Source organism: Protopterus annectens, chromosome 6.part0 (genome assembly GCF_019279795.1).
Source record: "Protopterus annectens isolate FY-2018-M chromosome 6.part0, PAN1.0, whole genome shotgun sequence".
Lineage (NCBI taxonomy): Eukaryota > Metazoa > Chordata > Ceratodontiformes > Protopteridae > Protopterus > Protopterus annectens.
In genome coordinates this window covers 63,247,406-63,273,804 of record NC_056737.1, presented here as the reverse complement: position 1 = coordinate 63,273,804, position 26,399 = coordinate 63,247,406, and the positions used below count along the sequence as shown (strand labels likewise).

The 26,399-nt window shown below is 39.1% G+C and overlaps 1 protein-coding gene across 1 annotated transcript in view; it reads right to left on the bottom strand.

Moving 5' to 3' along the window:
- The window catches only part of LOC122804160 (myoglobin-like), a 23,959-nt gene extending 15,545 nt beyond the window's left edge, over positions 1 to 8,414 (bottom strand). The window contains exons 1-2 of the mRNA XM_044073849.1: positions 8,249 to 8,414; positions 1,856 to 2,075 (exon numbers count right to left, since the gene is read on the bottom strand). Of these exons, the coding sequence (XP_043929784.1) occupies positions 1,856 to 2,075; positions 8,249 to 8,349 (321 nt within the window). The 5' untranslated portion in view covers positions 8,350 to 8,414. The remainder of the gene's footprint in view (positions 1 to 1,855; positions 2,076 to 8,248) is intronic.
- Positions 8,415 to 26,399: the final 17,985 nt, after the last annotated feature.

Sequence of the window (26,399 nt, the reverse complement as noted above, 5' to 3'; positions counted from 1 at the left end):
GTAGAATTAAAGGCATGTTCAAATACGAATCTTGCCCTCATTGTAAGTACATTGACAAAGGAAATTCCTTCAATATCAGAGATAGAAAGTATGAGACAAGACATAAATATAATTGTAATTCTAGTGGAGTTGTTTATATAGCTTTATGCCAACATTGTCACAGTTTCTACATAGGGAAGACAGATAGGAAACTGAGAGAGAGACTTTATGAACATCTCTATGCTATAAAGAAAGAAAAGTTAGAAATGCTTTAGCAAACCATGTAAAAAAAACATCCAGGACATTGGTTTAAGTTTAGGAGTATTGACCAAATCCAAAAAGAAGAGAGGGGGGACCTGCATCTTTAAAATTAGAAGCACGTGCATTAGTTTGGCAACTACGCTGCCATTCATATGTATTACCTGGTCTAAATGATGTTTGTTCAGTCACTTCCATACTAAAGTTAAAGAGCTTGAATAGATAGGTAAGGCAGGGATGTTATCAAATAACTATTAAATATTTTTTTAATTTTTAATGGTTTCATGTTTGAATATAGTTTTAAAATATATGTAAAATAATGATTTATTAACATAAAAGTTTTACGGAACAATAAATTAGGCTTTATAGTATGAAAAATATGTATGTATTTAAGTAATTTGTAGGGCAAACCACATGACTAGTATTGGAATTGGAGCAGGTGATTAATCACATGATGAATTTTAAAGTATAATAATTGAATGTTTTGTGTTACGTGTTTTTTTGAAGAAGTCTGGTATTGAACCAAACAAAAGTGCTCATAATATTAATAAATGTGGGTTGTGTGCCACGCTGGACTGAGTCTGCTTCTCTGTGGATTTTCGCTAGCTTCACTGTCGATAGAATTCTTCTCCAAGATGCAGTGAAGAAGTATGTTACAGTGTGTTTCACAAAGTTAAGGTATAGGGAAACTAAATTTTAGATTTCATTTAAGTTGGTTAGCATTTGGTCAAGCTGTTAGGTAGTAATTAGCAGATGTGTACAAGTTCATGTCCAGATTGCCAAATCATGCACACGGTATACATAGTTGGAGCAATCATGCTGCAGCTCTACTGTTTTAATGCCCCTGTAGACACCAGTCTAAACTGGAAATATCACTGTGTTGTGTTCAGAATTAAAGTGTGAATTACAGTGATTAGACATACACCATGGAGTAAAATCAGCTCTGGGGGGGGGGGGGGGGGCATTTGGGAATGACATTGAAAAGGCAAATTGATGACATTTAAGATTTTTTGATGTAGGTGAAAAATACAACAAAAGCAGTGGAAATTATAAAGTTACAACACTGCATTTCATAGTGGAGGTTTGTTTGTCTTAAGAAGAGTTAAAAAAGACAGTGAAATCAGTGAAGCACTGATCTGGTATCCCAAAATACAGCCTCAACCGTCGGCAAGTCAAAGTAAAAGACTAGTTATTAGGATAACTGTTTAGAATGTTGGATCCTGGCCACAGCTAACTTAGCATAAATAAATAAAGTCCTCTTTCCAGAAGAAAAAAGATGTCTATTTAAGGGTTTAAGCAGAACTTTATTCAGTTATGGGTGAGCATTTTTTGTTTTAAGAACAATTACTGATAATGTGAGGTAAATATGCCATGCTGTGCTGTGTTTTGTTGTACTGTGACCAGTCTAGAAAACAGTGAAAGAAACAGGAAATGCCCAATGAGAACACACACAAACACAATAGAATAGGCAAACAAGGAATTAAAAGTCATAACGTGTTTAAGTTTCTGCTTTTGGCTAGTGATAGTGTTATAAAAATGGAAAAACTGTAGTCTGGGAAATGCATAACTGAGTTTGTAACATCACCTCCATTAACATGCATGTATATGAAATACTTACTTGAAAATAATCTGGTAAAACCTTGTGCTTGTTCTTATGGGTCTCAGCCATAGTGTGCAACATGCTTTCATTATGACCTTTTTGTTTCAGCAGTTTTCCCAAGAAATCAACAACAACACCACCGTGTTTCTTCACATCAGCATTCTTTGGCAAGTCTGCAGCAGGGGCATCCTTAAACTTTGGAAACAAGCTCTGAGTTGCTCTGTCACTGTCAAACATGCTGCACAAGAACATATTATATTACAACAGCAATAAACGGTTTCATCAATTTTATTAACCAAGTCCATTTTCAAATGAAAAAACTTGTCACCTTATAGCTAACACAAAAAGCTGTTTCCTTCAAACTATGAGACACTGTCTGACAACAAGTATATTATATTTAGCATTTAAACAATGAAAACTGATTTCAATGTCTACACAATGACTTTAAAATGAGCATATTTACACTTCTAAGAATAGACAGAATAATTCTTGCAATAATTATCATCTTCCATTGTCCACCAGTTTTTGACAAAATAGGTCAAATCATTCCTAATTTCCCTAAAAAGCTTTTACTAACTTTCTTTACAATCGTAATATCAGAAATCAAAGATAAGTAACATTAATACTCTAAAGCAGCAGTCCCCAACCACCGGGCCACAGACCAGTACCGGGCTGTGGATCATTTGGTACTGTGCCACCAGGCATGGAGTGAAACAAAAAAGTGAATATGTGCATGTATGTGTATGTGTGTTTATGTGTCTGTCTGCATGTGTGAGTGAATGCGTGCATGAAAGCAGAATGTATGTGTGGGTGAAAGAAGAAGAGACTGTGTGTATGAGAGACAATGACCAGTGAGATTGATCGAGCCATTATTTTACACTCGCTAAGCAGTGCTTTTGCTGTTTAGTGAGTGTAAAATAAAAGTCAAGGAAACCAAAAAATGTGTGTGCAATTGTGTGTGTGTGTGTGTGTGTGTGTGTGTGTGTGTGTGTGTGTGTGTGTGTGTGTGTGTGTGTGTGTGTGTGTGTGTGTGTGTGTGTGTGTGTGTGTGTGTGTGTGTGTGTGTGTTTATATGTATGTGTGCATGTCAAAGTGAGAGCAAACGAGCCATTATTTTGCACTCGTTAAGTGGCACTTTTGCTGTTTAGCCAGCATAAAAGAAAAAAGAAAAAGAAAATTAAAACAAAGCATGTGTGTGACAGTGTATGTGTGCATGTGAGTAAGGCAGAGAGATCGACTGAGCAAAGGAGAAAAGTGTAGTGTGTATGTGCGTTTGTTTCTGACTGTGTGTGTGAGTGAATGTGCGCATGAATGCAAAAAGAGTGTGTGTGTGTGTGTGTGTGTGTGTGTGTGTGTGTGTGTTTGTGTGTGTGTGAGAGAGAGAGAGAGAGTGAAGAGAGAGAGTGACCCTGGCAGCAGCAATGAGGTTTTGCATACCTCTTGACCATACCACTAAACCTATCATACAATAAATCTAACCAGCATACCTCTCAACCTCTTTATAGCGAGAAATCCGGACAAAGCCAAAAATAATGGAGAGACAAAGGCCCAAAAATAGAGACACTTTTAAGTACTGCTCTTACAAACCTAGAAAGTAGATAGAAATACAGGGTTTGCATTAGCATGTATTTTCTGAAGGGTATGATGTCTGAAACTCAACTGTCTGTCATTATTTTCTGACTTCAAACCTCAATGATCTGCCAATGATTTGCCAGAAAACAATAATTTTATGAGAAACAGACCAAAAATATGAGAGGTATGCTGGACAGAGCCAAATAATAGGGACAGATTTTAAATATTGCTCTTATAAATGTAGAAAGTCAATAAAGTTGCCATTAGCTTTACATACCTCTCGACCATAGTAGATAAATGTTATGCTGTTAAGATGTACACTTTTTCTTTTGGTAATTATTGTCAATTGTATTTTTATTGTACTTTGGAGCTTTTCTCCCCAGGTCTTGGCTGAAACTGGACTTCTAGTCCAGTCAGGCCTCCCTGGTAAACAAATGTCAAATAACTAAATAAATAAATATTATGCACTTTATTATGAGAGTGTGATGGCCAGTCTGTGGAAAATTGTTTTACATGAAACTGGTCCTTGGTGCAAAAAAGGTTGGAGACCGCTGTTGTAAAGGGGCTAGTAATGGCCAATACTAATATATTTTATCTTAAAGCCAGTTCTTACTATAGGTTACAGACTGGCTACCATAAACATATGCTGTAGACTAATAAGTGTGCAAGACGTCTTCCAGAGAGCTAGAAATAGTGTGTGTGTGTGTGGGGGGCAACACTTTAAATAAGCAAGAAAGGACTAGTTTTTAATATCTGTACTTGTGCAGAGCATATAACAAAAATCGACAAGTGAATGGAACTATTTTAAACAATTTACACCAAAGTATAAATCGATGCTAGGGGTGTGTGGATTGTGTATTAGGTTCTCACTTGTGCTTTCATGTTCACTCTCTGAAAGGTCAGTACAGCACATTCCACAGCTTTAGCACTGATTACTGATTGAATAACTCATGTCATATTTAAATGATTTACGATTTAGTAATATTAAAAGTAACTAAGGATCCCTAGCAGTTTTTAATTATAGTGAGGAAAAGACTGTTATACAGTGATCACTCATCATAGTTACACTTAGTAAAGAACCCTTATACAATAATTAACCACTATTATATAAATAGTTAGAACAGAGCATTGCTACAGTGATTTATCTTTTTGCCAGAAAAGCAAGGGGCATTTCTCATTGTACTTTGTTTTTCACAGGCATCGTTATACATCCTGACTCCCATCTGCCAGTTTATATGACGTAACAGTCAGTGTTAAGATGTATGTGGTTTTGTTACTGTATAGAGCCACCAGAAAAGGGGCAAATATTTTCCTCATATTATGAGTCAAATGCTTCACAGTTAAATTATCAAGATGTATTTAAACAAATTAAAGAAGTTTTCTGTTAGAGCTGTCATTTCACAATCTTCTAAATTGATAAAATGTTTCTTCTACCAAACAGAAGTTGTAGAACTGATGCCTTGTGCAACTATACATATTAGAAACCTTCATTCTTTCCACATAGCATGCTTACATGTGTTCCCTATATCTGCATTTTTTATTCTCAAGATCTAAATTTTTTTATCATAATTCAGCAGCCAGTATTTCCCCTCTTCCTCTGCATTTCACTAGGGAAGCATGATTGGCAGGACTGAACACAGTGCAAATGAGGACCCGCCCACCAGGGATTTGTATAGTGCACAAATGAGCCCCTACTCACCATGGGAGTTAGTTGTACAGTGCATTTATTTCTACATTTGTTTGTATTTTACATTGCTGTACCCAAGAACTCAGACATTGCAATACTTAAAGCCACAGCTTTTGCTGTGTCTAGATGCCTTTTTTCTGAACCTGCTCTTACCTGCTGATCTCTCTTGCTTTGAAACCATAAGTACCCACCAAACAGAATAACAGGCATAATCCTCCTTGTGAGTTTAGGTGATAGATTCACTTTTCTCACTGAGAGTCAGTTACTGTACTGTTAATTCCTAGAAGTTATTTACACCCCTGTAGCAGTAAAGTGTGATAATATTCTCTGAGCTTCATTTTCCCACAGAAAAAATGTTGTGATGCAGAATGGCAAATGTTGTTTTCTATAGGAAATAATTGCTAGTGTAATTTCTAAGTGTCCACCAGCAGGAATTCACTTGTTTTCGGAGATTTATCTCATCTTTGAGTTAGTGTGACCATGTAGTAGCTATATACAAGTTCAGGGAGGGCAGGGGGCATCCACCCTAAATTCCTAAAACCAACAAATTTGTATCGTACAATTCACTGAAATAAATCATTTCTTGTTGGAAGCATTATTTAGATGTTTCAATGCTGAATTAATACATACTGTATGTGTGTGTGTATTTATATAATGAACATGTTTAAAAAAAGATAATTTGTTCTGCTAGCACTTTCTATGTTTCACATATACTTTTTATAGAATCATTGCACATAGTCTTATTACTGAGCTCATTTTGTGATCCCCTTTTAATACTATTTTCCATACTGCACTTGTTTCCAGCCTCATAATGCAGGTAATTTTAAGCAGCTTATAGTATTTCCTCACCCTCCTTGTGGCACAGTAGTACAAATTCACTGGTGAGTATATATATCTTCCCAGACCCTTTTTCATGTTGTCTAGTGATTAATTCTTGTATCATTGTCCTAAATATGTTTTCTTTGGATACTAATACTTTAAAAACATCTGCTTTCCCTTTTACTTCCTTTATGTCTGCATGTGTCTTTCATCTCTCAGTAGCCTTCCCTGCTTTTATTCCTTAACTTTGTTTACTATTCTAACCTTTTTGTTTTAGGCTGCTGTGCATTTCCTGAAAAGACAGACATTTAACATTCTTTGTTTAATTTGTTTATTAACTTGGCGGGTGAGCTGGGACAGTATTTCCTTTTTGGTCACAATCGTGAACTCCTTGACCTCTTCCCACTGAGATCATTCACTCAGTGATGGCTCTCTCACTCTGTCTTACTCACATTTATTTCCCTGATGCTAAGATATATAAACAGATACCATAAAAACCTGTAACATTAGTTATAATATTCAGTACTTGTAATACAATATTTGGTGCACGTGGTATAGTGGAGGGCGGTTACTACTGTACTAAGGCATTATACATTCAGAGAAGAACTGGTGCAGTATAATTACATCACTTTCATGTTGAAGCTCTATCTGGTGTTACACTACTGGTAATTACCTCTATGGTCAAGTAGAAACACTAACTGGGCAGGAGTGGACATGGCAATGGCAGCTCACTCAATAAAACATAAGTCTTTTTTGTCCCAACCTTCCTCACCGAGTGTAGTGAGAAGTAATATTGTTAATTGTGCAGCTTGTAACCAAGTCACAAAATACTACAGCCAGAAGATTATATGTTTAGGCTGTTGGCATTTTCCTAAGTCAGAGCAAGGTTCATCAAAGATACTGTACTTTGCATTTGTTTGTAAGAGGCAGACAAGAAGGATAAGGTGAGTTTTAATTTTCTTTTACACTTTTTCCTTTTTTATATATTTATGCGATAGCAAATTTAGAATATACAGAGATGAGGTGCTTCAAGCAGAACCCACACATTAGGGGCACACAGAGGTCTTGCTGCCCCCCCCCCAAAAAAAAAATAAACAGTTGTAATAGATTATGGTGATATGTTTATAGTGACATTTGGGGCATTTGTGCAAGCTTACTGTGAAATGCTCTAGTTTTATTCATGCATGTGAGATGTAATTAATCATATACAATCCATATAATCATCTCACACTTACCTTTGCCTGCACAGTGAAGTACTAGTAATGTAAATAGCCTATAGTGCATGATTTATTTACAGTTACATAAGCTACAGCATCTCTAAAGCCATCCTTTCCCTGGTTCAAAACTGATTAACTATTCTGTGATATTGTAAAATAGAAAAAACTTGCCTATTCCCACATCTGACTGACAGCACTTTTCTTGGTTCTCTAAGCTCAAATGAATGAACCATTACTGAAATTGTCATCTATCTTTCACTCATGTAAAACCATGTGAAAGTCATAGTATGTCCTGGTACATTACCACTCAAAAATATATTCGGAAGTTCAGCTTCTGGAATTGATATGAGTAGCAAAGTAAATCAAGTGCCCAACACATAAGCTACTTCACAACTACAACATTTCTCTCCTCTGCATCAAAAAAATTCACATGAACATTATTGAAGTGGCTTTAGCAGATGTTGCAAGTTTACCACCCTATTTAGAAGATTTCCTAATTTATTCTTTTGTTAATATTATATGTATCTTCTATTAACTTTTATCACACAAGTCCTACATCAACTTTTTATTAGATTAATCACATAAAATAATAGCTTTCAAAACTCAAGTATACAGTTCATACTTTCAACTGTCCAGTATACAGTTCATACTTTCAACTGTCCAGATTTTCCCCAAATGTCCAGATTTTTGCCTTATATTTTGCTCTGTTCCTCATAAAAATTTTGGTTTTCTGATAAATGTTTGAGGATTTAAGTTACTAAACAATAACAAACATTTTAATTTTAGACTTCATATCCATTGGAAAATGCATGCTAATGTAAAACCTAATATTTTAGCAATGTTCTAAGCTTATAAAAACAATACTTTAAAAAGTTTGGCTTTGTCTAAATGTCTTGTGCTGAGAATTTGAGAGGTATGATATAATTCAGTATTACAGGTGTAAAAGGGAGAGATAATCAATGGCAGTTACAACTCCCATGATAAGTTACAGACAGATGCAGTGCATATCTTATGTGACTGAGGTACAGTTCACTGGATTCTGAGTTAAGCAGTCATTATAGCAGTTTAAAATGTAATATGCAAAGTGAGTGAACTATTTAATAAGAAAACACTTACCGAATTAAAATGTGTTTGCCATGTTCTGCAGAATTAGGGGCAATGAATTTGTCAAAGAAAGCCAAGAGGTCATTCCATTGTGCATCTGAAAGTCCAGCCATAGTTAAGATATCAAAAGACGCTTCTTACAGGGCAATGAAGTTTCTTTCATAAAATCACAAATTTTGGAAAATCTAAAGGACTTTTATTTGCTTTCAATTCCTTTCAAGATCTATATTCACCAATCAAAACTTTTTGTCCTTGACCTGTCTTGGTAGGAGTGCACTTAGTCTGGGTGGGACAACAGGACATGTGCATGCACATGCGTGTGTGTGTGTGTGTGTGTGTGTGTGTGTGTGTGTGTGTGTGTGTGTTTGTGTGTGTGTGTGTTGTACCTGATAGTTTCTTATAGTCTAAGCCATTGTTCAAACCTGACAAATAAGCATAATACATTTCAGGCAATGGCCATCTAAAATGATACCTTGTTTAGGTCAAAAATATTTGCTGAAATGCTGATCAAAGATAAAAAGTCGCCTAGACTTTATTCCATCATGAGTGTTTTAAGTTAAATGTTGAGCAATGATAAAAAGTAACTGAGACTTTACACCATAAAAAGGGTTTGAAGTTAAAATATTAACTTGATCATTTTCACTTATTACTTAAAATACAAAAAACTAAAATACAATGATTGTAGTTTAAAAAAAAAAAAGTTACAGCCAAACAACAATGCACATTTACATTTTACCAGTACTGGGTAACAAGTTTCTTTTGTAGTACTGCTCTTGCCTCTGATCTCTAGTTGATATTTGCATCCTGCTAACTCTGATCAGCATATGCTGTTTGTATGATTAATTATTTTATTGATATATGAATTTCCAAACTAGAAGGTCACACAGGGATGATAAGAAATGTCACTTTTCCAAGTGAGACCCAGGAATGTGTCAACAGTTAAGTAATGATGTTACTGATTTTAAAATACAGTGTAGTGTATATTCAAATGTTACAGCATCTGCTCTTTTAGCAGTTCAATTTCCAATCCCACATTAAAAAAAAATTACTGGGCAGATTTTAGAACTGTGAATTAGGTGTAATCAAGGGAAAACACAACCAGATTTATCCTAGAATATTAGCTGTCTATGAAAATCAGCAATTACAGAAAGTATCATGTTAGTTTATGTCAACTTCATATAGTTAAGCCAGTTACCTAAAAGTGTAGTAAAGATCCAAAATCAAGTTTTTGTAGTCAGAGTCCAAATGTCACTACACCAGTCTAAATACAGTGCATACTTTCAACAGTTGGTGCTATGTACCCATTTTTTTAGAAACAAGTACATTATCTCTCTGTCTCTCTCTCATTGTCTCTCTAGCCCCCCTCAGGAAAACAACAGCTATCCAAATTTTAAATAACATAAACAGAGAAAGATATGATAAATTCTATTTAGGTTAGTATGTGTGATATAGTCTGTAGTCTGTATTTTCTTTAATCTTAGTGACTACAACAAGAACAGTGTAATGATGTATGGTTTTGAACTAGTACTTAGAAGAAGTGTTCCGAGACAGGTACAGTACATGTGCAAGGCTATACCCGGACCGAGGATCTATTTCAATCGGAATTAACTGAGCTAGGTTTAAGAAAACACAGTATCACTGCACATCATGGACACTTTCACCCTGGATGTGGCACTATTAGACACTTTGTGGAGAGTTTTATTGCTGTTTCCACTCAATGCATGTGGCACTCATTAACAGATGGTGCACTCTACTGGGGAAAGTGAAGCTTATTCCATTCCCATGATAATATTGTAATCCCTAGAAGTGAGGAAGTATTCTTTAAAGACAACCAGCAGCACTGAGTGGGAGATCAGAGCACCGCTGAGACTCACTGCAGGAGGCAGAATAAGAAATGTGGAGAAAATATCTTCCTGCCTCGTGCAATTCATGATAAGCCCAGACCAAGTGGATCTTTCCTTCTGTATTACTACAGCAAAAGAAAAGATGCCATAATAAATAGAACTGTCATCATAACAAAGGATTCTACAAAAACAGTGCTTTATTTCATTTAACAGATTATCCCACAGCAGACACAAAAAATAGGTCTCAGCAGCAAGAGTACACAATAGGAAATAACGGCATTCAGCATGTAGTCAGGTTATGTTGTACATAAATATTGTTTTAAAATACTCCATTAATGCTGAGGTTTTGGCAGTTTATTATACACTTTCAGTGAAGAAATAATTTGATTGCACTGTCCAAATAACAGATCAAGACCATTTTCTTTCAAATGATTAATGCAGAGTATTTGGGATACCTAAATACATCAGAAGGTGAAGGTGTATTCCAAAATATTTATAGTAAATAACCTACTTCAGAGTCACATAATTGTCTTTTATAACCACGTAAGTGTCACAAAAGTATCAGTATTAATAATGGCTCAGCTCCTGAAAATCCTGTGACATGGTTATTGCTGATGGCTAACCTTCAAATATCTTTGTTAGCTATTGTTTTGTTTCTATTTTTGCAATGTTCAGACTGCAGAAATATGCATTTCATCTTGTACATTGAAATTACAACGTCTGAGAAAACAGGATCTTGGCAAGAAACCATAATGTTTACAGATATGAGGTCAAGAATGTGGCTTTTGCTCTGTTAGATTCGTAACTGAGGAGGCTCCCTTTTAACACTAACGCTATGAAGAGATCGGACTGGAAGACACACTGGGATGAATACTAGCGCTGCCCCTTTTGTGCAAAGTACAACATGCCCCTGTGAAACAAGCTGGCGTTAATGAAGACGATTATTGCAGTTTGCTCAGAAGATCTATTTCTCATATTAGATCTGTATTGTGCAATAGTTTGGTAGTATCTACATGCAAGATGTAGTTTTACATTCAAAAAAGCTGTTCTGCCTGTTTGATATCCCTTCAAACGTAACATCATACCTAATACCACGAACTACTTCAGCTAAATTCAGACTCATTAATGTCAATGTAGACATATGTTAAAGAAACATTTCAGTGCTGTTTCTAACATATGCCATTAGATTTTTCTTGGAAGGTAAGATCAACATGTCACAGTAGCAAGCAGTGGTGTAGTGTTAGTTTTGTAGTAGGGGAAGGTGAAGGAGATTTCATAGGTTCATAGGTAGGTACTAGGCTATCTGCCTGAAGGCATTTATAAGCCTAGCCAGAGTGTGTCGGCTTTCACCACTCCTTTCATTAATTAACTGATCCTCTGTCAAGCAGAGCCAATGAAGTGATCCCAGGGGTGTATTTTCTGCTACCCATCCACTCGTCAAGGTTTCTCTTGAAGAGTGTTAGTGAGGGGCTTTTCCTAATGTAGTTTGGAATTTTGTTTCAAAGCATGAGGAGTCTCTGTGACAGGAATCTATCTCTCCAGCATGTTCTATTTATTGCTGTGGTGAGGTTTAGCTCACTAGAGCACGTGGATCGCAATCACTTGGATTTCTTTAGGTGGAGCATGGCCATCAATTCTGAGTTGGACATGACTTTGTAAGTCAGGCAGAGATCACCTCTGAGTAAGTGATATGCCACTGAGTACAGCTGGAGTTTTTTCAGTCGGGATGCATAGGACATATGTTTGAGGCCAGTAATCCTCTTGGTGAGGTACTTCTGTGGTCTTTCCAGCTGTTGGAAGTGTCTTGTGAGGTACATCCCAAAAGGGGCATTGTACTCTATGATGGGTCTGATGAGTGACGAGTAGAGGGATACTATAACCTCTTTATTTCTAGATGCGAACCCTTTGGTAATTAGATGGGCCATATAGAAGGATTTCCTAACTACGTTGGCAATATGATTGTCAAAGGAGAGATTACTATCTACCTGGGTCCCCAGATCTCTTATTACCTCTTCTGTATTAAAGGGGCTGCCACCTATGTGGTATTTCATGGGTGTTTTGTTTTTCCCAAATGGAATGACTATGCATTTTTTGTCATTTAGCTTGAGGCCATGACGTTGACACCAGGTGTCCGTCTCAGTAAGGCCCTTTTGGAGGATCTCCGTGTCAGCTGGAGAGTCAGTTATGGCTCCCAGTTTGCAGTCATCGGCAAACTTAGTTAGTCATAGTCCTCCTGTGTTTACCTATACTTCTGAGAAGTATATGCTGAACAGTAGGGGTCCCAGGACCGAGCCTTGTGGGACACGACTTGTGACTGCTTTAGAGTCGGACCTGGAGCCCACTATTCTTACCATGTGAGTTCTGTCTGTAAGCCAGTTGGCAATCTATCTAGTAATGTAGGGGTTTATGTTCAGGCTGGTGAGTTTTTCTGTAATACCCGAGTGGGGAATGGTGTCGAAAGCCTTGGCAAGGTCAAGGTAGGTTGTGTGAATAACCTTTCCCTCATCTATGGCCTTGGTGACTGTCTTGAAGAAGTCAGCCAGGTTTAGTAGGCATAATCTGCCCTTAACAAAGCCGAACTGGGTCAGGTCAAGTGTTTGGAGGTTCCCAATGTCTTTGTTAATGGGTTCCATGATGATGCACTCCATAGCCTTGCAGACCAGGCTAGTCAGGCTTACGGGGCAAAAGTTACCAGGGTCAGTTGTGGCCCCTCCTTTGTGGAGTGGAATAACCATTGCTGTGCACCATTCTATGGGCATGTAGCCTGTGGAGAGGCTGAGGTTGAACAGCGTGCTTAAGTGGGGGGGGGGTTAGTTCATTCTGTAGTTCGTGCAAGACGCAGCCTGGGACACCATCTGGCCCCACTGACGTTGTGTTTTTGGCTTTTGAAAGGGCTATTTTCACCTGTGCGTCTGTGATTTCTGGGACACTACACTTTTCCAGTATTGTTGTGTGCCCTTTTGGGGGTGAAAGGGGCGGTAAAGTTTGCACTGAATCTATCTGGCAGGATGTTGGCAATATCAGTAGGTTCAGCATATTTTGTGCTATTTTGCACTAGTTCAGTGCATATCTGCAAGTTGCCACTTAGATTCTTAACATAGCTAAAGAAGGCTTTTTGGTTATCTTTTGAATCCTTGGCTATTTTTCTTTCGAAGTTAGCCTTGAATGATTTTATGAGGGACCTTAGTTTCTTACTGATACTGATCAGGGATGTCTTTCCTTCTTGGGATTTGCTTTTTCTCTGAACTAGTTTCCTCCTTCTATTGTATAGCCTGTTTATGGCAGGGGTCCACCAGACTGGTTTCCTTCTCTTAGAGGAGTGAGTCTTGGTTTTGCTAGGGATGGCATGATCCATGCATCTTTGTATTTGCTCATAGAGTGCATTTGTAAAGGTTTCTGCATCTTGGGCAATGTTATCCTTTAGCGTGGGGGCTGTGAAACTTGCCGCCTCTGTCTTAAGTAAGGTGAAGTTAGCTTTAGATAATTTTTTTACTGTGGTTTCCTTAGTTGGGGGTGGTGGTGGGGTGTGGACATCCAGAGTGATTAGTTTATGGTCTGATCTAACCAGTGACGGGTTGACATCTGGTGTGGAACACATGTCGCCCATGTTTACGATGACCAGGTCCAATATGTTTTCACCTCTGCTAGGGGAGTTTACCAGCTGTTTGAGTTGATGAATTTTAGGAAGTTCTGGGCCTGGGAGTTTGTACTCGAGTCGTTTTCCCAGTTAATGGTAGAGTAATTGAAATCGTCCAATATCAGGTTGTTCAGTAGGACCTTCATGTTTTCCAGTGTCTCCAGAAAGGTGGAGTGGTGGCCCTGGGTCATGGAGGGTGATCTGTAACAGGCCACAATTTGCAATGCAGATTTGCCCGATGTTAGTTGCAGATGAATGATCTCAGAGGTATTATGCTGTGCCACTAACCTGGAGGTGTAGGTATCCTTGATGAATATGGATACACCCCCTCCTTCTGTGTTTCAGTCCATATTCTGTGGCCGAAACGTGTGGTACGAGTTGTAGCCCGGTAGTGCTGGGGTGCTCTCTGGAGCCTTGAACCAGGTTTCAGTTACTTCATAGATGTCAACATTGTCCATACTGAGGAGTGCTTCAAGCGCGTGCATTTTGAGATTTAAACTCCTGGTGTTGAGTAGCATAACCCTCAGTTTTTTGTTAATTGTGCTGTTTACAGAGGTGGGTTTGACTTTTGAGCCTTGCCTAAAAAAGGGGGCAGCAAGAGCCTTTGCCAGTATTCAAAAGCCTAGGGGTGACAGGTGCAAGCTGTCTCTTGCAAAGCAATGCGGCTTGTAGAGCATGTCTTCCCAGGCTGACAGACACTGGATCCCCTTTGAATGACACTAGAAGCTTAGCCAATTGTTGAAATTGATCATTTTTTCTTTATACTGAGGTATCATTCTTGGTGAGAGCATGATGCTACTCAGGGTCAGGGTCATACCAGCCTGGGCTACATGATCAGAGAGCTCTTCCATGTCTCTTTTCATGTAGTCTAGGGAGGTACGTCTCAGGTCATTCGCACCAACATGAACAATGACAGTCATATTTGTATTTGTTCTGGAGTGACCTGAGTGCTTGTGTTATATGGCGGATTCTTGCTCCCGACAGGCAGCAAACAGTAACCTTCTGCTTGTCCAGCCTAGTTAGTGGCACATCAGTGTGCCTGACTATAGAGTCACCTATTACTAATGTGTTAGGTATTTTATTTTGCCTTAAGGGTTATGATTGTGCGGCACACTGATTTTGTGCTTTATGTCTTGTCTTCGTTGTGACGGGACATGCAGGTTGTTTGGGTGTCTGCTTCAGAGGTCTCTGATGCTTTTGCAGGTTTTTATTTAGACCCTCCTTGTATGATTTTGTGTATTTATGTGTATTTTTTTGCTAATGCTGGTTTAGTAGGTCTATGTGTGGCTGGAGGTGTGGTGCAAGTGTTAACCTTCTCCTCTTGACTGTCTGTTCCAGTCTTGGGTGGAGACAGCTTAGCCTCTAGTTTGGCTGTATAATTGCACGTGCACTTTGAAGAACTGTATTGTCCGATAATATTTTCCTTGGTGCTCTAAAGTCTACTTTAGGTGGCAAATACATAGTCTCCATAGTATCTTTTAGCACTGATATTACTCCCACATCTTTAGTCATGGTGAAGCAACCATCTTTATTTTCTAAGATAACCAGGATTTGAAATGGCATTTCTGTTTTTAGGAAAGTTTACACCCCTTCTTCTTGTACCTGGGAAAGGGAAGCTGGCTAATACCAGATATTTTGTAAGCTTTTGATGTTCAGTACACTTATGATGTTTCCCGAGTGATACCAGGCCTGCAATCTCTTCTTTCAAGAGATAAAACGCTTGACCCTGTTTGACTGGATTAATCAATCCATTTATATTCCCACTGAAAATCCATTTCTTCTATGTCAGCTTAAATAAAAACTGTTCTGCTCTCTACTTTGTTTTTGCTCACCTTTCATGCCAGTTTAATTAACAAATTTCCACCATAAACCAGAAATGTAAATCCACCCACTCAATGTAAACTATGACCAATTAACTCATTCTCTGCATGACCCCTATAACTGAGTACTATATTCACACAGTAGAATTTTTTACCTCACTTTTATCATTTTTTAATCTTAAGTTTATTACTGTCAGTCTGATTTGTCACCACCAAGAACTTATAAACACACAACATAAAAAACACTGCTGTAACTATATACATCAGTCTCTGTCCAACTCCCAAGGTCGGAGGAAATACTCCATAATATGGCACAGACACTTGATCCCACTTCCATCCCCACTGTAGAGGGTTGCAACTTCCTGGCTGCTTTGGAATGTAGAGAGATCAACTGCTTGAAGTATCATCAGAATTTCTTCTTTCCATCAAACTAAAACACAACAAGCATTCTGAATGCCTCAGAAGATCTAACTACAGATCTTATGACAAATGTTTGTGCTTTTGGCTTTTCCCAGTTAGGGGTTGCCACAGCAGAACTCCGGTCCGCTAATGATTGGCAGCCAATTTTTATGGTGCCAAGTTGACAGCCCGATGCCCAACCTTAAATGAAGGTACACCCATTCATGCATGTCTTTCGGAGGCCACTCGACTGTGGGGAGGACATGCAGACTCCACACAGAAGACACTCCAGCTGAGAATCGAACAGGAGAACCTCTTGCTACAGATCTTATGACAAATAAACACCAACATTTATATAGCAATTAGGATGTCAAACCCAACAGTCCAGATAGCCCGGATTATCATAGGTTCATAGGTTGGCACTAGGCTATCTGCCCAAAGGCATTTATAAGCCTAGCCATAATGTGTTGGCTTTCGCCGTCCCCTTAGATTAGTTCCCTGTGCCTCTGTCCAGCAAAGCCACTGAAGTGATCCCCAAAGTAAACTTTCTGTTTCCCATCCACTCGTCAAGGTTTCTTTTGAAGAGTGTTAGTGAGGAGCTCTGCCTAATGTAGATTGGGATCTTGTTCCAAAGCATGGGAAGTCTCTGGGACAGGAATCTGTCCCACTAGCATGTCCTATTTATTGTTGTGGTGAGGTTTAGATCCCTAAAGTGTGTGGCTTGAGGGGATAAGGTTTTCTTTAGGTGGAGCATGTCCATCAATTCTGGGTTGGACATGGCCTTGTATGTCAGGCAGAAATCACCTCTGAGTAGGCGGTATGCAACCGAGTACAACTGGAGTTTCTTCAGTTGAGCTGCATAGGGCATCTGTTTGAGGCCAGTGATCCTCTTGGTGAGGTACTTCTATGGTCTTTCCAGCTGTTGCAGGTGTCTTATAAGGTACATCCCAAGTGGGACGTTGTACTCTATGATGGGTCTGATGAGTGATGAGTAGAGGGGCACAATGACCTCTTTTGATCTGGATGCGAACCCTTTTGTGATTAGGTGGGCCACGTTGAAGGATTTTCTAACCACTTTGGCAATGTGATTATCAAAGGTGAGATTACTATCTACTTGGGTCCCCAGATCCCTTATTATGTCTTCCGTATTTAGGGGACTACCACCTATGTTGTAGTTTGTGGGTACTTTGTTTTTTCCAAAGGAGATGACTATGCACTTTTTGGCATTTAGCTTGAGGCCATGATTTTGACACCAGGTATCCGTCTCAGTGAGACCCTTTTGGAGGATGTCTGTGTCAGCCAGAGAGTCAGTTATAGCCCCTAGTTTGCAGTTGTCTGCGAACTTGGTCAGCCATAGTCCTCCTGTGCTTGCCTGTACCTCTGAGAAGTATATGCCGAACAGGAGGGGTCCTAGGACTGAGCCCTGGGGAATGCCACTTGTAACCAGTTTAGAGTCGGACCTAGCTCCCACAACTCTCACCATGTGGGTTCTGTCCGTGAGCCAGTTGGTAACCCATCTTGTGACGTAGGGGTTTATGTTCAGGCTGGTGAGCTTGTCTATAATACCAGAATGGGGAATAGTGTTGAAGGCCTTAGCGAGGTCTATGTCAGCTGTGTGTACCATCTTTCCCTCGTCTATAGCCTTGGTAACTGTCTCAAAGAATTCCACCAGGTTTAGGAGGCATGATCTGCCCTTAACAAAGCCAAACTGGGTAGGGTCCAGTGTTTGGAGGTTCCCAATGTCTCTGTTAATGAGTTCCATGATGATGTGCTCCATAGCCTTGCAGACCAAGCTAGTCAGGCTTATAGGGCGATAGTTCCCAGGGTCTGTTGTGGCTCCACCTTTGTGGAGCGGAATAACCATTGCTGTGCACCACTCTATGGATATGTAGCCTGTGGAGAGGCTGAGTTTGAACAGTGTGTTTAGGTGAGGGGTTAGTTTGTCTTTGAGCTCATGAAGGACACAGCCTGGGACACCGTCCAGTCCCATTGATGCTGTGTTTTTGGCTTTGGAGAGGGCTGTTTTAACCTGAGTGTCTGTGATTTCAGGGACTCTATATTCTTCTGGTATGGTTATGGGCCCTTTTGGGGGTGAGAGGGAGGTGAAGTTTGCACTGAATCTGTCTGCCAGGATGTTGGCGATATCGGTCAGTTCAGTGTATTTTGTGCCATTCTGCACTAACTCAGAGCAGATCTGAGCATTGCCACTTAGATTCTTGACATAGCTAAAGAATGCCTTGTGGTTATCTTTGGACTCCTTGGCAATTTTTCTTTCAAAGCTCACCTTGGATGATTTTATGAGGGATCGTAGTTTCTTGCTGATACTGATCAGGGAATTCTTCCCTTCTTGGGATTTACTCTTTTCTGTACTAGTTTCCTCCTTCTATTGTATAGCTTGTTTATGGCAGGAGTCCACCACACTGGTTTCCTTTTCTTGGAGGAGTGAGTCTTGGTTTTGCTTGGGATGGCACAATCCATGCATTCTTGTAGCTGCCCATAGAATGCATTAGTAAAGGATTTTGCAGCTTGGACAGTGTTATCCTTCAGCATGGGGGCTTTGAAACTTTCCACCTCAGTCTTAAGTAGTGTGGAGTTCGCTTTTGAAAAGATTTTCATGGTGGTTTTCTTCTCCGGGGGTGGGGGCAGAATATGGATATCCAAAGTGATTTGTTTATGGTCAGATCTAACCAGCGAGTGGTTGGCCTCTGGTGTGGAACACCGGTCGCCCATGTTGGTGATGACCAGGTCCAATATGTTATCACCTCTGGTGGGAATGTTGACCAGTTGATCCAGGGTGTTTGAGTTTATAAATTCTAGGAACAGTTGGGCAAGGGAGTTAGTACTTGAGTAGTTCTCCCAGTTAATGTTTGGGTAATTGAAATCACCCAATATTAGGGTGTTTGGTAGGACATTAATGTTTCCCAGTGTTTCCAGAAATGTGGAATGGGGGTCCTGGGACATGGTGAGTGATCTGTAGCAAGCTACAATTTGAATATCAGTTTTGCCCATTGTTAGTTGCATGTGGATGATCTCTGAAGCATCGTGCTGTGCCACTAACCTGGAGGTGTGGGTATCCTTGATGGACATGGATATGCCCCGCCTTTTGTATTTTCGTTTGGGTTCTGTGGCCGAAATGTATGGTATGAGTTGTAGCCTGGTAGTGCTGGGGTGCTCTCTGGATCCTTAAACCAGGTTTCTGTTACTGCATATATATATAGATTTTCTCCATACTGAGGAGTGCCTCGAGTGCGTGCATTTTGAGGTTTAGACTTCTGGCATTGAGTAGCATTACCCGCAGTTTTTTGTTACTTCTGCTATTTACGTCAGTGGGTTTGTCTTTTGAGCCTTGCCTAAAAAAGGCAATATGGGTTTGGCAAGAGCCTTGGCCAGTATTCGAAAGCCTAAGGGTGACAGGTGCAAGCCATCTCTAGTGAAGCAGCGTGGCTTGTCGAGCATGTCATCCCAGGCAGACAGACACTGGATCCCCTTTGAATCACACCAGAAACCTAGCCAATTGTTGAAATTGAGAATTTTTTCCCTTATACCGTGGTATCATTCTTGGTGAGGGCAGGATGCTACTCAGGGTCAGGGTCATACCGGCCTGGGCTACATGATCACAGAGCTCTTCCATGTTTCTCTTCATGTAGTCCAGGGAGGTACGGCTCAGGTCATTCACACCAACATGGACAATGACAGAGTCATATTTGTACTTGTTCAGGAGTGACGTGAGTGCTTGTGTTATGTGGCGGATCCTGGCACCCGACAGGCAGCTAACAGTAACTTTCTCCTTATTCAGCCTAGTGATTGGGATGTCAGTGTCATTACACTCTTGTCAGGTTAGCAGAATCAGTTACATAAACTGCAGCCTAGTGTTACTTTCTGTATTAGTCACACTATTTCCCAGTGCATGAAGCACACTTCTACCTTCTATACATCCATCCAGTATATTCTTATAACTTCAAGCAATAAGTCATTATACCACCTGCCTTCATACCTCTCCACCTCATAGCAGAAAAAATCTGGACAAAGCCAAAAATTATGGGGGGACAAATGCCCAAAACTAGGGATAAATTTTAAACATTGCTCTCGGAAACTTAGAAAGTTGTTAGATTAAAAGGTATTGTGGTATTACACATTTTATGAAGGATATGAAGTATGAAACTCAAATGTTTGCCATTATTTAGTGAATTCAGCCTTCACTGACTTGCCCCAAAAATCCAGAAAAACATAAATTTTATGTGGTTCAGACCAAAAATATCAGGTAAAAATCTGGACATTCTGTGAAAATTTGGACAGTTGAGAGGTCTGCGTTCCTTGTCCCTCTGTTATTGTTCTTATTTTATTTCTGGCTGTTGTCTAGTCTTGTCTTTCTAGAGCCAACACTCTTACATGTGTCTCCATCGTAGAATCCATGCTACACCCCCCCCAACCTTGACTGTGCCAATGGTCCTTTATAACCCCAAGCCACTGTTCTGTGCATGAAACTGGCTTCAACAATCATAGAGATTTTAGCAAGTCAAAACTCCCATGGGAACTAAACTAAACATGTCCTCTTTGTTACATTAACATACCTTTTGCTATTTTTTTTTATTTAATTTGCCATCTAGGTTATGTAATGTTCCTACCACCCCTTTATCTCTATATAAGTTTTACCTTAAATTTTCTAGGACAAATTATTCCTGTCACACCACTTTCCTACTCCACTTATTAACATTAACAAACAAAAGTTATTCTGGAAAGACCTCCTGCTACTGCAGCAATGGTTAGCTTCCAGGATATGGCAAGCTTTGTTTGAATGAGAATTGGGGAGTAAAGAACTCGCCAAATAATGACAGTTAGTGTGGTCTCCCCCTACAGTACAACTGGGAAAAGACACGTCACACTTGTTTATACAACTAAGTAATGTTTAAGACTTGTAGGGCATCTTTATTTTTTTTTACATTTTTTATTTTTATTTTACATTTGTTAACCGGGCTAGTCTGGCTGGATACATGTCCATTTTCAGCAGAGGCCCGAGGAGAAAAGCTCCATTAACATACTAGTAACTTACAATAAAAAGAACAAACAATCAAATAACAAAAATCAAAACAAAACCAAACAAACAAAATATATAAACATAAAAGCAAATAAAGGAACAATTATTATGTAGTTTAGTAAAATGCAGAGGTATTGTAATAAGAAAATAACAATGGAGAGGCAACCTTCTTTTGTAATAATTGCTAGAATAAGACTGACTAGTAAAAGAAGAAGAATTGAAACTAAACTGACATATGTAGAGTCAAATAAAATTTACACTAATTACAATTTAGAATAGAACAAGTTGTGCCTGGGCACTAGTATTAGGAAGGAGATCAGCATAGAAGAGATCTGTATAGAGGCAGAAAATGAAAAGATGACAAGATGCAGTGATATAGCATGTAGATGGAGGAAGTAGGAAGTGTAAGAAAAAAAGAGAAAAAGAAATTCTGCAAGTGGGTCAGTAGAGGCATAATCAAAGGTAGTGAACAACCAGTAGAAGTGAAAAAGGGGGGGGGGCTGGAAAGAGGGGAATTCTTTGGTGAGCTCAGTCAGGATTAGAGCATGGGCATAGTCAGTGGGTTTGTAAATGGTTTCTTATTTGTTTTTTGAAAAGGTGAGGTGAGCTTAGGGTGGTCAGGTCTACGGGAAGTTTATTCCAATATGATCCTACAGTGTTGGCAAATAAGGAGTCACCTGCTTTATTGTGGATTTGAGAGTAGTTACTAGAAGCTTGCTGGCTGAGCGAAGGGAAGTAAGATTTTTATATGGGGTGATGAGGTTATTAAGTATGGGTGTATTGGAGGGGTAATGTAGAATTTTATAAGTGATGACTAATTGATGTAGAAGTATTATGTTCTGAAGTTCTAGCCAATTAAGTTTTTTTAGATTGAGACAGTGATGAGTACGGAATGGGGAACCTGTGGCAAACCTGGCAATACTATGGTACGCTGTGTTAAGTTTTTGAAGGTTAGCTTTAGAAAGGTTGATAAATGATGGAGAGGCATACAATAGTGTGGAGATGAGGTGAGTTTGGGCAAGAGACACTCGGGTAGTAGCAGTAAGAAAGGGCTTTAGTCTGTAGAGGGCACCTATTTTTTTTTTTTATTAACAGTCTTGATGGTCAGATCAATGTGGCAGTCAAAGCTTAGCTGATTGTCTATAGTAACGCCCAGTAGTTTAGTGGAACAGTCAGGTTTAATGATAGTGCCATTACAGGACACAATGGAAAATGAGATTGGGGCAGATTTAAGGGTGGGGGTGAAGAGTAGTAATTTGTTTTTTTTGGGATTAAGGAGGAGACAGATATGTTGGAACCATTTTTCCAGTTGGAGCCAGTGAGGGGATCAATGGCAGGAAAAACAATCAGAGAAGAAGAGAAAACACTATATATGGTGTAGGGTAGGGGTAAGCTATAGCGTAAAAATGCAGGGGGGATGTGTGGTGGGTTGGGGAGAGTCAAAAAAGTATATGATAGCTAGGTAAAGTGACAGAGGTGGTAGCAGTAGAGAAAAAATAGAGGGGTTTAGACGTAAGGGATAGCAGGAAGCAGAGATCTACTGAGGGAATAAGGGAAAAATAGTGTGTCTCTTAGTAAGCAGGGTGCCACCTGATGGCCAAGTCTAGGAATGATGAGAGACACAGCAAACAGAGAGTTCACCAAGTGAAAATGTCTGGGTAGGGGGGAGAGTTACCTCAAGGATAGTGCTCGAGAAGGAGGGAAAGAGAGAAGTGAATTAATTACTATTGGAGGGGGGGGGTAGGCTGCTGGTTAACTTGGGAGGGAAGTCAAATAACCTGGAGAGTAAAATTAAACAGTACAAGAGTAGGACATACTTTCCAAAAGGTCTACTGTGGGTAGACAGTCTTAGTGGGGAGGGCGTAAAATCCTATTCAGGATTGTGTTCCTTAGTCTGATGTCCACAGGGCCTCTTTAGCAAGGGTAAGGAGAGGAACTCAGTTGTACAGGCTGGTAAATATATAGGAAGAGAGAGAAGACAAATATAAGTACATTCATTTATTCCTCACATTGCTGTATCTTTCCTAAAATGGTAAACAAAACTGCAGGCAGAGCTCGGATAATCATACTATTGGGGGACATGCTGTTGTGCAAGAAATTCAAGGATTTGTAATTCACTTCTTATCTGATTGAATGCAAACAGATCTTGTTTGATTTTTTTTCCCTTTGAGGGTCATGGACCTGCCTCCTGAACTTAAACTTCATCATCTTGCATCCATATTTTAGAAAAGAACTGCAAATAAAACACTTTTTTTCAATTTCCTTAGAAGTACACAATATAATCCCATAATGTCCTATGAGCCTTTTGCATTTCATACTAAAAAAAAATGCAACATAATGCCAACGACTTGATACCATTCCATGCAGATTGGCAACAGTGTGAGTGAATCTCCCCTAATCAGAAGATACAATCAACAAAAAGAGGGTGGGGTTCACTTATTAGCCCTTAAGATAAAGCTTCGGGTACACACAGCCACGCAGTGGATTCTGGGAACCGTAGAAGTTGTTTTTTTTTTCCTTGGTAAGAATTTGGAGAAGGAGAATACTTAGTTAGTTAGTTAGTTAGTTAGTTAGTTAGTTAGTTAGTTAGTTAGTTAGTTAGGGTCTATGTAACATCTTTGAACTTGTGTAATGTCGAATGATATATCGAACCCAAATGTCTGAAAACGCACAATAACGAACACATAGAACAGCGATTTTTTTCCCAAGGAAAAAAATCGCTGTTCCCTAACAAAAAAAAAACATAAACTTTAAACTAAAACTAAAGTGGGGGGGCTTTGCCCCCCACACCCCCTGCTTAAATATACAAACTCTGAGATCGCACCACAGTGGAGGAAATAACAAAGCCCCAAAAATGGTCCACAGATTTTTTTCCCTAGGAAAAAAATCGATGTGCCAGCCCGTGGCTTCACTTTTTTTTGCTTTTTGGACTTTTGGGTTCGATATTACATTGTTCAAATTTAAACAAGTTTGACGATGTGATATAGATCCAGTTAGTTACAGTTTTAGCTAATGTTGTCTGGACTTTTTTCCCCCCACAAAATAGCTGCTGGGTGAGGAGGGTTTTTTTTTTTTGTTAGTATAGATGTTAAATAGTTTAAAGGGACAAAACTTCACTCATAACTTTCCATCACCCAAACATGAAACACTACCTCTTATAACGTGGGACAAATGAGCCGTTACCCCTTCTCAAAGGATACTCTGTTAGTCGTAATCCTATCTCTCAACCTTCCATCTGCAAAATGTGGAATACTAAGGGTGTATGCTAGTGTTCCCTGCCATAAACTTCTGTCAGTAAGCAACATTCCGTGGACATTCACAGTAAAAGAATTAAAGACTCTGAGAGACACTGTGTAAAGTCAGCATTACCTAGCTGGCCTGCTTCGGTAAGTGTTTTTAACTTTTGTTCTTCCTTCATTTCATTTTTATGTATTGCCTAAATAAAGATAATATTACATTTCTTCTTTCAAAGAAGATCTGGGTACTCACATAGATAGTAATCTAGATCTATTCAGATAGTAATCAGTGCTCTGAGTGCAACTTGGATACTTCTAGAGGAGCAAGGGAACTGGGGAAGGTTGCAGAGGTAGTTATGTTAAGGAAGATGTTAACAAGACATTGTAATCACAAATTATTTACAATATGTAGCAATGCAGCATTAGATTTGAACTTGACACACACTGGATTTTAAACAAAGTGTAGCCTGCATTATAATCCAGATAACGCAGCTTCCATGCACCTGTTGCTGTTCTGTTTTGTTACTACAGAATCTTTCTTAGCATGTTGCATGTGCAGTCTATGATGGTGACACTCTGAGGTAGTACTTGGATGCCTTGCTTAGATGTTGTGCAGAGGAATCTGGGAAACATTTCATGATACCTGGATGAGGTGAAATGGCTTGGATCTTCTTTCAGATTCATGAAGGATGATAACAGACAGGCTTAGGCACAACACAACACATATGAAGTAGGTAATGTAAAATACAATGAAGATGACTTACTATAATTTGTAATAAATAATAATACATTGCAAAGGTTAAGAAAGGCAAGGTTAGAAATGGAGCATTGGTGTTTACAGCTGGTGGACTCTACTACATCAGATATCCAGTTATACCAAAAAAAAGCAAAAATAGGTATCGAGCGTCTAAATTCTACATGCCTTTCTCATGATACTGATCATTTGATACGAATCTGAATTATAAATAGATATAGATATAGATACAGATAAATATATATATATATATATATATATATATATATATATATATATATATATATATATATATATATATATATATATGTATATATTTATATCTATATATCTTTTATTGGACAGAAACCACTGCCACATGATGACAGCTCAGGTCTGAACTGTATGTTTTACATTATTTTTTTTAATAAAAGCTAAACTGTTTTTGTGGTAACCCATATTCATAGAATCATAGAAAGTTCAAAACTACTGAGTCTTGCAACCTTTGCACCTTACCAGTTCCCACTCTAGACTTCACCTCCCCTCTCAAAGAGGGTTAGTCCATTCAAGCCCGGAGTGATTTATGTATACCCTTCCAATTATACACAGCCCATCCTAAAAAGATAGTTTATTATACTTGTTTCATCTGCTGGGAGAATCCTTTCCAGAGACGAGGGAAATGCTGCATAATGAATCTGTCTCTCCATCTTGTTTTAGTGATCTGCTAAAACAGGTTTAGAGCCCTTAGTCAGGCATAAACCTTCAGTATGTGTTTCCATTTCAGAGAACTAGATGCCAAAATGGAGCAGGCCAGGTACTGAGCCCTGGGGGACTCTGCTAGGGACCTCAGCTATTTTGACCTCCTGGGTCCTATCTGTGAGCCAGTTGTTCTGTTATTATAGGGTTCAAGAGGTCTTGGACTACTGAGTCACTGGCTGCTCTGAAGGCATGACATAGATCTCTATGAGGATCTTACAATATACAAAAAACAGGCAGTGCTTCTAGTCTTTTCTGGTACTTTAGAAGTTTTAAGCCTGTGATCTTCCTTGTTAGGAGCTTCTGCAGCCTTTCCAGCTGTTTGACATGTTTGGTGAGGTACATCACAAAGGGGGCATTGCATTCTGTAACTGGTATGATCAGAGCTGAGGGCACAATAACATCTGGCTGATATTCCCTTGGTGATCAGGTGTGCCTAGCAGAAAGACTTCCTGACAACAATTGTTACATGACAATCTAGGGAGAGGGAATTATCAACCAAAGTTCTCAGGTCTTTAAATATAATTTTCATTTTGAAATGGGATATTGTCAGTGCTAATATGCTAGGAAGGGGATGGTTTGTCTGCAAAATGCAACAGTGTTGCATGTTTTAACATTTAATTTAAGCAAATATGTACTATACCAGACATTTACAAGTGTAAATTCCTGCTAGAGGGCTTCAGTGTCAAAGAGGGAGTTTGAC